The sequence below is a fragment of the Erinaceus europaeus genome, chromosome 12 (assembly GCF_950295315.1).
Source record: "Erinaceus europaeus chromosome 12, mEriEur2.1, whole genome shotgun sequence".
Taxonomy (NCBI): domain Eukaryota; kingdom Metazoa; phylum Chordata; class Mammalia; order Eulipotyphla; family Erinaceidae; genus Erinaceus; species Erinaceus europaeus.
In genome coordinates this window covers 48506843-48522492 of record NC_080173.1, presented here as the reverse complement: position 1 = coordinate 48522492, position 15650 = coordinate 48506843, and the positions used below count along the sequence as shown (strand labels likewise).

Here is a 15650-nt window from a genome sequence, read left to right as displayed (position 1 = left end):
TGATTTGGGGTCTCCATTTTGGAAAAAACTAGTATATCTATTTTAGGTATATTCCAGGGGGCCATGACTTTACTAGTTTCTGTCTGAGCCTGAAAGCTGACATGCAGGTGGACCTGGGTTATTGTCTGGGGAGATGGTGTTAGTTGGCAAAAGGGCTAGAAAGCTGGATTAGGGAAGAAAGTAGCTCCAAAATATGGGGAAAGTATATAAATATTATTAACCGTAAAATCTCTCGCCCATATTTAGCACAGGAGCCTGTGTAACCTCTGCATCTGTGTAAGTGCTTTTAGGATTCTGATCATTCTCTACAGTAAGATAATGTAGTGCTTGTGTTTCTGTATCTGGCTTATTTGACTTAAAAATATCTCCCAGAATTGCTACAAATGATAGGATTTCCTCCTTTTGTTCTTAAATATTTATTTATTTATTTCCTTTTTTGTTGCTCTTGTTTTTATTGTTGTTGTGGTTACTATTGCTATTGATATCATCATTGTTGGATAGGACAAACAGAAAAGGAGAGAGGAGGGGAAGTCAGAGAGGGAGAGAGAAAGATAGACACCTGAAGGTGGGGAGCCAGGGGATTGAACCGGGATCCTCAGGCTGGTCATGGCTTTGTGCCATGTGCGCTTAACCCACTGCGCTACTGCCTTAATACCAGACTTCCTCCCTTTTAAGGATTAAAGCCTTTCACTTTATATACACTACATTTTCTTTTCCATTTATTATCAATGGACATGTAAGTTGTTTCAGTAAAAATGCTTAATGTGGATACTTGTTCAACATATATATATACATATACATATGTGTGTATATATATATATATATGTGTGTGTGTGTGTGTGTGTGTGTGTGTGTGTGTGTGTGTGTGTGTGTGTGTACAGGTATTTCTTGAGAACTTGGTTTCAATTCCTTTGAATATATACCCAGAAATGGAATTGCTGGATTCAGTGATAATTCTTTTTTTTCCATTTTTTTTAAAGAAAGGAGACATTAACAAAACCATAGAAAAGAGGGGTACAATTCTTCACAATTCCCATAACCCAATCTCCATATCCCATCCCCTCCCCTGATAGCCTTCCCATTCTCTATCTCTCTGGGAGTATGGATCCAGGGTCATTGTGGTTTGCAGAGGGTGGAAGGTCTGGCTTCTGTAATTGCTTCCCCGCTGAACATGGGCGTTGGCTGGTCGATCCATACTCCTAGTCTGCCTCTCTCTTTCCCTAACAGGGTGGGGCTCTGAGGAAGCGGAGCTCCAGTACACATTGATGGGGTCGTCTGTCCAGGGAAGTCTGGTCAGCAACTTGCTGGCATCCGGAACCTGGTGGCTGAAAAGAGAGTTAACATACAAAGCCATTGTTATTGGGGAGTGGAACACCTGGAATGGAATTAGAGAACACTATGAAAGGAAAGGTCTCACCCGAGTGATGAAGTGTGAGTTATTTATGAGCAATGAGGAAAGGGAAACCTGTATGTATGAACCTGAAAACCACTAAGTCACTGGTAATGGCTCCCTTGGCTATTTCAGACTTTGTGTCATATTACATATCCTAAAACATATCAGGAAATATATCTGAATGGTTATTTTTACTACCATTGTTCAGTGGTTCTCTAGTAATCATTTGCTGTCTTACATTTTTGTGTTGTATCTGTCTAATCTAGGTTCTATAAGACATAGCCTCATTTTTATCCTTTTATCTTTTTTTAAATTTTTATTTATAAAAAGGAAACACTGATAACACCATAGGATAAGAGGGATACAATTCCACACAGTTCCCACCACCAGAACTCAATATCCCATTCCCTCCCCTGATAGCTTCCCTTTATTATTCATTATTCCTCTGGGAGTATGGACCCAGGGTCATTATGGGGTGCAGAAGGTGGAAGGTCTGGCTTCTGTAATTTCTTCCCCGCTGAACATGGGCGTTGGCAGGTCGATCCATACTCCAAGTCTGCCTCTCTCTCTTTCCCTAGTGAGGCAGGGCTCTGGGGAAGTGGGGCTCCAGGGGTCGTCTGCCCAGGGAAGTCCGGTTGGCATCATGTTAGCATCTGGAACCTGGTGGCTGAAAAAAGAGTTAACATATAAAGCCAAACAAATTGTATCTCTTTTTAATTGAGAATACTTGTCTATTAAATGTGCCTTTCCAGCTTCCCCAACACCATTTATTGAGCAACTTAAATTTCTCTATCCTATACTTTTACTTCCCTTGGAATAAATCAGTTGTCCGTATGTGTGTGTTTTATTTCTGGCTTTAGGTCTTGCTCCATGACTTGTATATCTGTATAACAATACCATGCTATTTTGCTCACCATCACTTTGTAGTATGGATTGAAATTAGAGAGCAAAATCTTCCTTTTTAAAAACTGATATTTGTCTATAAGAAGATATAATGCTTTAAGTCTACATTTCACTTTTTTTATGCCTCCAGGGTTACCTATGAGGATTGAGGTCTGCACTATGAATCCACTGTGTCTGCTTTCTCTCCTATTATTTTCATTTTGTTGGATATGACAGAGAGGAATTGAGAGAGGAAGGGGAGATAGGGAGAGAGAAAGACACCTGAAAGAGAAAGACACTTCACTGCTTGTGAAGCAATCCCACTGCAGGTGAGGAGCTGGGGGATCAAATTGTGATCCTTGTGTGGGTCCTTGCACTTCATACTATGTGAGCCACTGCCTCACTCCCTATATTTCATTTATTATGAGATTATCACCTCATCACATGCTGTTCACCAAGGTACCAATATCCTTTTTCCACTGACAATTTGAGCTCCTTCCTCCCCAGACCACTTACATTGGTCACTTCAGTTCTGTGTGAAGATCTGAGAGGCAGTTATAATCCAGACCTCACACCTACTGCATGCATCCTATAGTGATTCTGGGTCCATATTCCCAGAGAAATAAAGAATAGGAAAGCTTACCATGGAGGGGATATGATATGGAGCTCTAGTGGTGGGAATTGTATGGAATTATACACCTCTTATCTTACAATCTTGTCAATCATTATTAAATCAATAAAAAAAGAATTAATTTTTATTTGACTGCTTCTTTGCTTTGCTTCTTGATATTCCATATATCGGTGGTATCATATGGTGTTTGTCCTCCTGGCTTATTTCAATTGTCATGACCTCCTCCATATCCAATTACTTTATAAAAAAAGGAATATATATATATATATATGAATTATATTCCATATACACAGTAACTCACATTGGTTTGGTTTGGATTTACACTTCTCTAATCTTAAGCAACAGTAAGCATTTTTAATGTGCCTGTTGGTTATCTTCATGTCCTCTTTGATGAAGTCTCTGTTCAGCTATGCTTCCTCTTTCAATTCATTTTTATTGAGAAAATGTTTTGTAAAACTGGTGTTTTAAATAAGGTTATGATTTTACTGCTGTTACTTCTTTTCAATAATGTTTGACTACTCTTTAAATTTTTGTATTTCCACTTTGTTCATTTTGGTGTGTGTTCTTCCCATTTTCTCATTCTTCTCCTTTGGGCACACCTATAGAGCATATATTGCTCTTTTTTAAAGTTTCCCAGCCTCCACCTGGGGTTGCAGACTCTGGTAGACTTAAGGATTGATTTTCCCATCTCCGTGCTTACTCTTCCCTTGAGTAATGTATTTCTTATGACTAACAGCATTACAAAACACTGTGACTTTTAAATGGCTAGTACACTGTTTATCATAGACTTTGGTAAACCCAGCTGTTATGTGGATAATCTCTTTGTGGTACAACATGAAGAAATCAGACTCTAACTCCAATGGCCTAGAGGGACCTGAATCCTATCAAAACCTACAGAAATGAACCTGACAATAGATTTGTTCTCAGTTTGTGTGCTCCATCTAATACAATTAGGTCCTCTCCTTCATAATTATGAAGAGGTATGTATACATATTTATCTAGAGTAACACTAAAAAAAGTTACCTCTCATAAACAGAAGTTGAGAGAGAAAGGGAAACTCAAAGCAAGATCTGACTGAGTTTGGAGTAGGGCACCAAAGTAAAAAATTCTCTGGGTAGAGGGTAAGAGTAGATGTTCTTCTTCTCTGGGGATGGGGGGGGTGGCACAGTCTTTTGGTGATGGAAATGGTGTTTATGTACACTCCTATTAACTTGTAGTCTCATAAATCACTATTTAATTAATATAAGAGGGGAAATGATTGAATGTCTCATATCCTAACAATGGGATTTTCAAAGTTAAACCATTTGCCAAATAATTTGATTTTAGAAATAACTATCTACTGCCTTCTTAAACATTAAGAGAGCAGGAACCTTCCTCATTCTCTGTAAAGCCTATATTTCCCCCAGTCCTGGAACCTCTAGGGTGGGGCTCACTTTCTTGCATGCCTTTCTCAATTCATGCTAACTGATACTGCATCTGCTGATCCCAACCTAATCAAAACAACCTCAGCATGCTTCACTTCAGACTGTGTCTAGAGACATCAGGTGTGGAATGTCAACCCTTCAGCCTCATCACTCAGGTGAGACGTTTCCTTTCTCATCGGATTCCTTAATTCCATTTTGGCTGGTTCACTTCCTAACAAAGTCCCAAGACCTAGATATAGACCAGGGCCCATGAGATAGGGCATACGTACACATGTATCTGTAATTTAGGGCAAAATATATACTGAAAGCAAAAGTGCACAATAGTACTCAGTGAGGCAATATATGAAGCAAGCAAGTAGAAAGACCTAAAAGACACCATAAAGTACCTAATGAAATAGTTTCTACTTAGATCTAGATACCTCCTCACCTACTTCCTATTACACTTTCCTCATTCATTCCAAAGCTAACCTTATCAAAGTAAGGACCACAAAAGCAAGAGACTGACCTACTTTAATGATGACTCTTTAGTCACTATCAGGCCACTCCATCATCAGTTGGGCAGTCCAAAGATTCCCACACAAACATGATGTCTAGACCTCGAATAAATCCCTCTCTCTGTTGTCACTGGTCATCTCCATCATGAACAGCATAATGGGCTCCTTTGGGAGCCCCCATAAGATCTTGCCCTCAATGTGGATCAGCAATGGAAGAGAATATTCCATCCTCTGAAAGGAGATTGGATAACATACTCTACCTATCACCTGAGGAAGATGGGCCGTGAAACTGGTGCAGTTTGGAACATTCCTACTCATGACTACAGAATGCAAGCTCATACCTACAGGAATGCAGAGGTTACATAGGCACCTATGCTGAATATAGGCCCCAGATCAAACTGGGTTTACAGTCAACAATATTTATACACCTTTCCATATTTGGGAGCTACTCTCTTCCCTAATTCAGCTTTCTAGCCCTTTTTCCAGCCATGAAATTATCTCCTCATACAATAACTTGAGTTTACCTTTTTATCAGTTGTCAGGCTCAGGGAAAAAAAAACTAGTATAGTCATGGGCCCTTTGGAATATAACTAAAATAGACCTACTATCTACAAAACAGACCCCCCCCCATCTTCATCTGCAATAGTCCAGCCTTTAGGTTTATGATTAATCAACAATTTGTTTGGATCTACATGTTAACCCTTTTTTCAGCCAACAGGTTCCAGATGCTACCATGATGCCAAATGGGCTTCCCTGGACAGAAGACCCCACCAACGTATCTAGGGAACCCCGATTCCCCAGAACCCTTCTCCACTAGAGAAAGAGATAGGCTAGGAGTATGGATTGACGTGCTATTGCCTATGTTTAGCAGGGAAGCAATTACAGAAACCAAGCCTTCCACCTTCTGCATCCCACAATGACTTTGGGTCCATATTTCCAGAGGGTTGAAGAATAGGAAAGCTATCCTATGGTTTTTGTCAGTGTTTCCTTTTTATAAATAAAAATTAAAACAAAAAGAAAAGTGACCTCTAGACAATGTAGTAAAGTCTAATTAGAATTAGATGAAAACTGCCTGTCACCTTATGATTTTAGATTCTAATGTTGCAGGCAAACTAAGGAGCTTTAGGAGAAATATATCTAGCATGTATATTACACATTGGAACCCTGGTATTTCTATTTCTCATTTAAATTGCAAATGCCACAAGTACAGCAGTAACCAAAGATTGAAAACTCTGATAAGGCTTTATAGTCATTTCATTAGTCATATAGACAAGAAATGCTATTCACTACCACTACTCCAATAAATCTCTCTAGTTGTGCACAAGCATTTGGAGTGAATATCAGATAAACATGAGGACCTAAATTGTGCCAGTGAGAGAAAATATGATATCTCATCTTAATCCCTTTGGTCACCAATGCTGTATTCCCAAATCAGAGTGAGTAATGGTGGCTAGAGATTCACAGGACTCTCTCACATTGTTCTCCAGACAATTGTAATCCAATTAAAACAGCTACCACATCTGAAGTTCCCTGCGCTCTCTGTCTCCTCACACACTCATGATGTCCAGAGCCAGTGAATTAAGCATGAGTTATGAGTTCAACCTCCTTGTCTCTAATAGATGCAGTGTGCTAGCATTCACACCCCTTTTGGGGGGTCTGTGAGATAAAAATCCATCTGAAATCACATTTTGGCTTAGTTTCCACTAATTTATCTTGCTTCATCCAGTTATTTTTTGTTCCTGGTATCTCCTAAGGAAACGTCCTTAAAAGAAGCACATGCACGAAGATCTGTTCAGATTGTGCTTTTGGTGAATCCAGTGGCAAGAACACAGATTGAGGGGGCAGCCCATTAGTCATTCTCCCATAGGGTGAGAAAATCTAACTAGGAGACTGTTCTGTCCTTCATATATAATGATAGGGAGAAATTAATCATTGACTACCACTAACCTAAAGTTATTTGTGAAAAACTTGAAGAAGAAAAGGCAAAATGTTAAAAACCTTTAGCGCTTACATTGGTAATATCTTCAAGTGTTGAGCAAGAGACATGACAACTATTCGCACTGGATGAAAAATGTCTTGAGACTAAGGATGTGACTGGAAACACCAGTGTCTTTGATAGCATGCCTTTGGTTGTAGACCTAAAAACTGAGTTTCAGAGGAGGTAGCTAACTAGGAGATGATAGTAAGATAGGTTGCAGTAATGGTGAGCAAGGTGACAGTCAATATAGATTGATTTCATGAAGAGATCACTGTTGGCAGCTGGGTTTCTATGCCATGAAGAACTCTCTAGAGACTGGTACAATATGCCCCCATCTCTAATGGAAAGAGCTGGAGCATTTATTTTCCACATCCTATCCTCTGCTCCAGTACTGCTCTTCAAAGTATCAACGGTTTTTATTTTTAAATGTTATTTATGTATTTATTGAGGAGAAAATGATAGAAAGATGGAGAGAGAACCAGAACATGCACTGCCAGAGACTGAATTTAAACCCTCAGAGTTTAGGATCCAATGTTTCAGTTACTTTGCATCCCCAGGCCACTTAAAAAAAATAATAAAACTGGCAGTCAGTCAGTAGCACAGCAGGTAAAGCGCAGGTGGTACAAAGCTCAAGGACTGGCATAAGGATCCTTGTTCGAGCCCCTGGCTCTCTACCTGCAGGGGAGTCACTTCACAGGCGGTGAAGCAGGATGGCAGGTGTCGATCTTTCTCTCCTCCTCTCTGTCTTCCCCTCCTCTCTCCATTTCTCTGTCCTATCCAATAACAATGACATCAACAACAACAATAATAATAGCTACAACAATAAAATAAAACTGTTTTAACTTATTTATGAGGAGTCAACAGTTTACTTCTGGCTGGAAAAGAGCTCAATAATTCACTAGGAGAATCTCTCACAAAGAAAATTACTGGTGTTTTATAAGACGCAATTTTCTAATATTGAAATGAAGAATGTTGAGGAGTGTAGGCAGAAGCCAGACATCACTTGCCAAATCAATTTTCTGCAAAGAAGGAAAACAGATAATTGACAATAAAGGGTGGCATTTACCATGAAAGCAATGAGACAAGAAGCTCTTTTATTTTTTTGCCTGAAAATTAAGATTTATTTAAGTTTAAGAACAATTTCATATGAGAAATATTTAGAGGGGACAAATATATAAAATTGAATGATGTCATGGTTGAATACTTCAGTGAAAATTCAACATTGGCATCATTAGGGAGAGATACAGTAATATGGAGAGGGCTATAGTATAATATATTTAGAGACAAACCAGCTTAAGACCATTAAGGAGTGATGTTTTACAATGCGCATTTACCAGATAACCACTGGACTATATCAGAAAACACTGGTTAACGAAAAACAGATGGTGCACACGTGGTCATTCAGCAGCAAGAAGCACTGGAGCAGGCTGGGCGGCAGCAGGTGGTCTTGCAGCAGGTGGTCTGGCAGCAGACAGGGCGGCAGCAGCTAGAGATGCAGCAGGTAGGTCTGAAGCAACTAGAGCCACAGCAGGAAGGACGGCAGCAGCTGGAGCCACAGCAAGAGGGGCAGCAGCAGCTAGAGATGCAGCAAGTGGGCCTGCAGCAGCTAGAGGGGCAGCAGGTGGGGTGGCAACAGCTAGAGCTACAGCAGGAGGGCCTGCAGCAGCTGGAGCCACAGCTGGAGGGGCGGCAGCAGCTAGATGGGCAGCAGGTGGGGCGGCAGCAGCTGGACACACAGCAGCTGGGCCTGCAGCAACTGGAGATGCAGCAGGAGGGGCGGCAGCAGGAGGGGCGGCAGCAGCTAGAGGGGCAGCAGGTGGGGCGGCAGCAGCTGGACACACAGCAGCTGGGCCTGCAGCAACTGGAGATGCAGCAGGAGGGGCGACAGCAGGTGGGCTGGCAGCACACAGACTGGCAGCACTGGGGCCTGCAGCAGCTGGACACACAGCAGCTGGGGCGGCAGCAGCAGCTCTCTCCACAGCTCTGCTCAGAGCACACAGATCCACAACAGGAGTTGACCATGGTGGAGGCTGATGGAGGTTCTGGGGAGATTTCTAGAAGGTGGTCTGGAAGGTTTGGAGTCTCCTTGGTCCAGGCCCCTTTTTATACACTGTGGAGGGGCTGCTGTCATTAATTGTAGCTCTCTTTCCTTGTCCTTGTTTCTCCTGCTAAGTAGGAAATTATCTAATTAGGCAAGTTTGTTTTCCTTGTCAAACTTTACAAGATGGATGGAAATCATGATCTTATTTCCTGAAAAGTTAGGAGTCATCCCTCAGTTCCTCCTAGATCATCACCTCTTCTGTGATAGTCTTGCTTTGCTTCCTCAAGAAAAACTGTCACATGATATTCTACCTATGGATAGATGTTATATGCATTTATCTCATTTCATATGTGATGTCTTATCTACCCCTGGTGGATAACAATTCTTTTGTTGAGGATAAGATTGTATCTTAGTGATGATGCATTCACTGTGGGTCAGGCTAACAAAAAACGTTTGCATGTGAGTCAGGTGATCCCTGCCATGAGGAAATGAACCCTTCTAGGGATAGCCCTTCCTCATTGTTATTCATGACCTACTCCCTAAGCTTTTAAAATTTTTTTATTTATAAAAAGAAAACACTGACAAAAAACATGGGATAAGAGCGGAACAACCCCACACAATTCCCACCACCAGAATTCCATGTCCCATCCCATCCTCTCCCCTGATAGATTTCCTGTTCCTTATCCCTCTGGGAGTATGGACCCAGGGTCATTATGGGGTGTAGAAGTGGAAGGTCTGTCTGGCTTCAGTAACTACTTCCCCGCTGAACATGGGTATTGACAGGTGGATCCATACTCCCAGCCTGTCTCTGGGCAGGGTTCTGGGGAAGTGGGGCTCCAGGCCACATTGGTGAGGTCATCTGCCCAGGGAAATTCGGTTGGCATCATGTTAGCATCTGCAACCTGCTGGCGGAAAAAAGAGTTAGCATAGAGAGCCAAACAAATGGTTGATAAATCATCAACCTAAAGGCTGGAATAGTTCATATGAAGAGTTGTTGGGTCTCTGTTTTTTAGATAGTTAGTATTCCTATTTAAGTATATTTCCTACATTTTAAAATTTTGTCAAGATTTTCTTTTATTAAAGGAGAGAAAGATTAGAGCATAGCTATTCTCCAGCATTTGAGATGCCCAACCTGGGGCCCACAGTAGGCAAACCTATGTTCTACAGGTGACTTGTCTCACTGGCCACTACTTCTACACTTTATATTTTTGAAACAAATAACTGTTTCAAGTAGCAATAATAATATTTTATTGTTTTTAAAGTTTCTTTTTTATCTGTTTTAATAATGCCATTCTAGACTTCTGTGTACACTCAGAGTACAGATGGAAATAAAAAAGATGTAAGAAATTTATAGTGGAATTTTATAATGATAACATAAGAACCACTGTAGAACAGATGAAATACCTTGGAAATTTAGAGGAATGAAAAGAGAAACTGAAGCAAAATCATGACTTTACAGCATAGGTAGGAGGATGAGGGCTGTGTGTGAGGCAAGACTAGCCCTTCGTTAGAAAGTGAACTACCTGAGATGAAATTAGAGTGTGCTATAAAAGGAAAGGTCTCACCCGAGTAATGAAGCTGAAGGGTTGTCATTCCACACGTGAAGTCTCTGGACACAGTCTGAGGTGAAGCATGTTGAGGTGGCAATCGTTGCGTTGGTTAGGTTGTGATCGGCGGATGCAATATTATTTGGTTTGGATTGGGAGATGCATACAGGAAAGTGGGCCCTATCCAAGGGTTCCAGGATGGGGGGAAGTAGGGGCTTTATAGTGGAGATGTGATGTTCCTGCTGTCTTAGGTTTCAAAAGACAATTGATAGTTAATGTTATCATCACATTATTTATTAATTGGGTTAACTTTGAAAAGTCCTTTTGTTATGGTTTGCTAACCTAAGCTATACACCAGCTTCTGTGAGAGAGAGCTTATGTTCACACGTATCCATAAACGACTGCAAAATATATACCTGAAAGCAGAAGTACACTAGAGTTTGCAGTGAGTACCTCCCTAACACTTCCTCTCCACTATTCCAAGCTTGGGATCCATGATTGCTCAACAAATTGTTTGGCTTCGTATGTTAACTCTCTTTTCAATCACCAGGTTCCAGATGCCACCAGGATGCGGGCCAGGCTTCCCTGGATTGAAGACCCCACCAATGTGTCCTGGAGCTCAGCTTCCCCAGAGACACACCTTACTAGGGAAAGAGAGAGGCAGACTGGGAGTATGGACCAACCAGTCAACGCCCATGTTCAGCAGGGAAGCAATTACAGAAGCCAGACCTTCTACCTTCTGCAACCCTCAATGACCCTGGGTCCATACTCCCAGAGGGCTAGAGAATGGGAAAGCTATCATGGGAGGGAGTGGGTTATGGAGATTGGGTGGTGGGAACTGTGTGGAGTTGTACCCCTCCTACCTTATGTTTTTGTTCATTAATCCTTTTTTAAATAAAAAATTAAAAAAAAAAAAAGACTAGCCCTTCATGGCTACACTGGGCTACTTTTGAATAATTGTAGCTGGTGATTAGAGGATCACATTTAGGTTCATTTTGGGAATCATGTTTATTGAGAACTTGGCCCGATAAATAACTGTGGAGTTTATCAGCAGTGTTCAAGAACCAGAAGAAGAGGGGATGAAGTAGTCTCAACGATTTCTTTCATCTCTGAGCCACTCATAAATCTTGAAGAGACTCTGCTTTCTCCATTTAATAGTCTGGGCACCTTTGTCAAAGATTAGATGTCCATAGGTGTAGGGGCTTACTTCTGGGCTCTCAATTCTATTCCACTGGTCAGTGTGTCTATTCATGTTCCAGTACCAAGCAGTTTTGATGACAGTGGCCCTATAATACAATTTGAGATCTGGGAGTGTGATGCTTCCAGTTCTGTTCTTTCTTCTCAAGATTTTTTTTGGCAATTCTAGGTCTTATCTGGTTCCAGATAAACATTTGTTTTCAGTATCTCTTAATCTTTTTTTTTGAGATCTCTTGCTTCCTTTTTAGTTGTCTCTAATTCATCCTTGATCTGGCTAATTCTGTTGTCAGCCTCATTTATTCTATTCTCTCTCCCCTCTACTGTTTTCTGGAGTTCATCTATTTTGTTACCCTGTTCTGATACTGTTTTAGCTTGTTCAGCTAGTTGTTTTCTTAGCTCAGCTATTTCAGCTTTCAGCTCTCTAATAACCTTGATATAATTAGTGTTTTCTTCCAGGGTCTCATTCATCGTTTCTGCATTTCTGATGACAATTCTTTCAAACTCTTTACTCACTCCTGTGATTATTTTCTTCACTAGTGTTTGGATGTTGACTCATTATTTTGTGCTTCAACCTTTAGGGGGCTTTTAGCTGGACTCTTGTCCTGGTTCATTTCTCCAATATTTCTTCTTGTTGGTTTAACCATTTTATATATTATGTTATGAGGTCCCTCTCTCAGTAGTTTTCTAATTACTGACCGCTCTTGCCTGGATTGACTTGTGTCTAAGTAAGGTAATCAAAGGGTTCACAGTTGTGGAAATTGACAGTTTTTTTCAATATTATTTTAATCTTTGAGTTGGAGGTGGCTTAAAAGACTCTTTTGTTCTTTTTCTTCCCTATAGGCTATGGGAGCTTAAGGGATTTTAAACTATAAGTAGGCTTCTTAGCTTAATCACTGACTCCTAAGAGATAAAGCAGGGTGTGACAGAGATAATCCAGTGGTTATGCAAAGAGACTCTCACAGCCCCACTGCTAGGTCACTGAGGTATAGATCTTCTCTTGAGTTTCCTGGTTAGTTCTCTGTCCCCTGGTGTCAGCACAGGGCCTCCCCACAGCTGCTCCAGATTCTGAGGGCAGTAGAGACTCAGAGTTGCACTTGGTGAGTCTCAGGGGAGTCCTCTCCTGTTGTTTTATCTGGGCTGGCTTCACAGACGGGTAACAGAGACAACCAGAGACACACAGCTGGGCTGAGAACGCAGTTTAATTTTTATTCACGAACGGGCAAATCACCACATCATGTGCTTTTCTCCATCATCCTCTCTCCGCTGCTGCTGCTGGGACTCTGCCCATCCTTAGCATAGGGCGCGAAACTAGCAAGGGGCAAACCAATTCTTCTCAGAGGTTCGGGGGAAGGGAACATACCAACACTCTCCTCCCTTCAGCTGTCTTATTGTTGATGAAACAGAATGGAGGTGGTGGCTCAACTGATAAACTGCTGGACTGTTACCAGCCACTTAATCTCTCCCTAAGCTCCTCTCTGTCCATGAGCCACACGTGTTTGCACTCACCGGTGACTTGGTGGGTTCCTAACATTGTTCTAGTCCTGTCTTGTTTCAGTCCCTGGTGGTCTCATTTGGTATTCCTAGCTGACCTGGGAAAGGAGAGGAGAGAAACACAGCTGCTGCTGCTCCATAGCCCCGCCTCCGGATATCTCTGAGCCACGCATAAATCTTAACATACACACTTTTTGCTTTTAGCTTGTTTTACTCTGGCCTTGACCCTAACTTCCAGGCTTGGACCAGCAGAACTGTAGCAGTTTGGGCTCCCAACTGGTCCTCTGCTTAGAGATTTGGCTGGTGTTTGAACCCACATTGTGTATAATGCTGATGAAACCAGGTAAAACATGATTGGAGTGGTCTAGAATTCCACCCCCTTTTTTTTTGTCACAGGCGGATGAAAGAATATATATATATATTTCCATAATCATTATGTAGGTAAACTCAGTTGAGAGAGTTTATGGTGTATAAAATCATCTCTAAAATTTCCATAAGACATTGTGTTTTGTGACAACTATTTTTCTTTCTCTTTATTATCTTTATCTCATAGAGACAGCCAGAATCAAGAGAAAAAGGGAGAGAAAGAGAGAGACAGAGAGATGCCTGTACCACTTCATCATTTGTGAAGCTTTTCCTTGCAGGTGGGGACAGGAGGCTTGAACCCAGATCCTTGCACATTGTAACATGTGTGCTCTACCAGTCCCCTAGCTATGTTTTTCTGACAAAATTTTCTTGCTTCCCCCCCACTCTCTAAGTATTTATTGTGTACACAAAAATGTCTGTCATGTTTGTTGGAAACAATTTTTTCTTTTATAGATAGAAAATTCTGTAAACTTCTATTGCCTTCCCGATTTACATCTGCTGCATATTGACAAAGGCTGCCTTGACAGTATTTGACCTTTGTAAGGCTAGTTATTTCACCATTACTTACTCTTCCCTCCTGTACCTTCTACCAAAATGGAACTAGGAAGTCTCATGCCTATCGATCTGTTCCAAAGACTTATGGGGAAAAAATTCCACCTGCATAGTTGTGGATGAGAATGCAGGAAGAGGCTCTGTATCATGGAGGAAAGTACCATTCAGAGTAAAACCACTCAGGCAATTTATCTACATATTTTTTGTGACTAAAATACCCCATATGTTTCATAAGTGGCTGTATTACTATCTTACATATTTATGCCTATCTATACTGAGGACCTCTTAGATTCTTCAAGGTAGTGCCTATTATTTCATTTAAAATTAAAAAAAATGTTTTCTCAGTGAAGCAAAAACATATTGAATAATCAGAACTTATATCCAAAGGAGGGAAAAGACAGAGAACAGATTTTTTAAAAATCAATTGGAAATGTAATTGAAATATGGGAATTCAGGTTTTTTTCATTACTATTTATGTTTATGCTTATTCAGTAGTGTTTCAATTTGTGCTTGATGAAAGTCAGCCAAAGGCTATTAAAAGCTGTTAAAAGTTTTTGCAACTCCACCCAAAGTTTCTGATTGCAGGGTGGATCTTGTGGTTTTGCATTTTTAACAAGCAAGCTGAAGAGACAGATGCTGCAGGTCTAAAGACCATACTTAGAAGATCTACTGCTTTAGTCACTCCAGTCAAGCTTTGAATATATTTCTTATCTAGTTCCAGGTTATTGGAGTGAATAATCTGAGTGGTACAACTCCAGTCACTGGGGTTACAAATATGACGTAGAGTGTGCTCTCAGAGTATTTACAGTTAATGGGCAGACCACACACACACACACACACACACACACACTTGTTCCCTCATACACACACACACACACACACACACACACACACACACCATTTTATTTCATCTTTTATTTTCAAACTCTTGATATGAAAAACACACACATACATAAACATATAAAATATGCATGTACAGCACAATAAACGCTTATTAAATAAATGTCTATTAATCAAAGCCTAAGTCATGGAATAGAATATCATTTTTTATCAAGAAGATCTTCAATAGTCATTTCTATCTACATAGCATATGTTTGTTTATACACAATATAGACTTATATATACCAAAACACTACATTGATGCTATGTATGTTAAGTCAATAACAAGATCACTTCAAATTTTCATCTAAGATTTATTTTTATATTCTCATATACTCTTTACATATTTTATTTATTTAACTTCTCTTATAGTTTATAAGAGAGAATTTGTGAAGTGAGGGGGAGGTAGAGAGGGAGAGACAAATAAAAACATCTACAGCACTGTTTCACTGTTCGTGAGTCTTGTTCCCTATAAGTGGAGACCAGGGGGTTGAACCTGGGTCCTTGCACATGGTAACATTTGTACTCAACCCTCAAGACTTATTTTTAATTTTTTTTATATTTATTTATTTATTTTCCCTTTTGTTGCCCTTATTGTTTGTTATTGTTGTTGTACTTATTGTTGTTGTTGATGTCATCATTGTTAGATAATATAGAGAGAAATGGAGAGAGGAGGGTAAGACAGAGAGGGGGAGAGAAAGACAGACACCTGCAGACCTGCTTCACCGCCTGTGAAGCGACTGCAGGTGGGGAGCCGAGGGCTTGAACCGGGATC

General features: G+C 40.6%; 2 protein-coding genes across 2 annotated transcripts in view; both read right to left on the bottom strand.

Annotated features, from left to right (window-relative positions):
- Nucleotides 1-15650, bottom strand: part of LOC103120624 (keratin-associated protein 4-7) — a 54884-nt gene that overhangs the window by 12939 nt on the left and 26295 nt on the right. The window lies entirely within an intron of this gene.
- On the bottom strand, nucleotides 7895-8880 carry LOC132541928 (keratin-associated protein 4-3-like). Its single transcript, XM_060203519.1, has one exon. It carries the CDS (start codon nucleotides 8822-8824, stop codon nucleotides 8204-8206), a length of 621 nt encoding a protein of 206 aa, XP_060059502.1. The 5' UTR covers nucleotides 8825-8880; the 3' UTR covers nucleotides 7895-8203.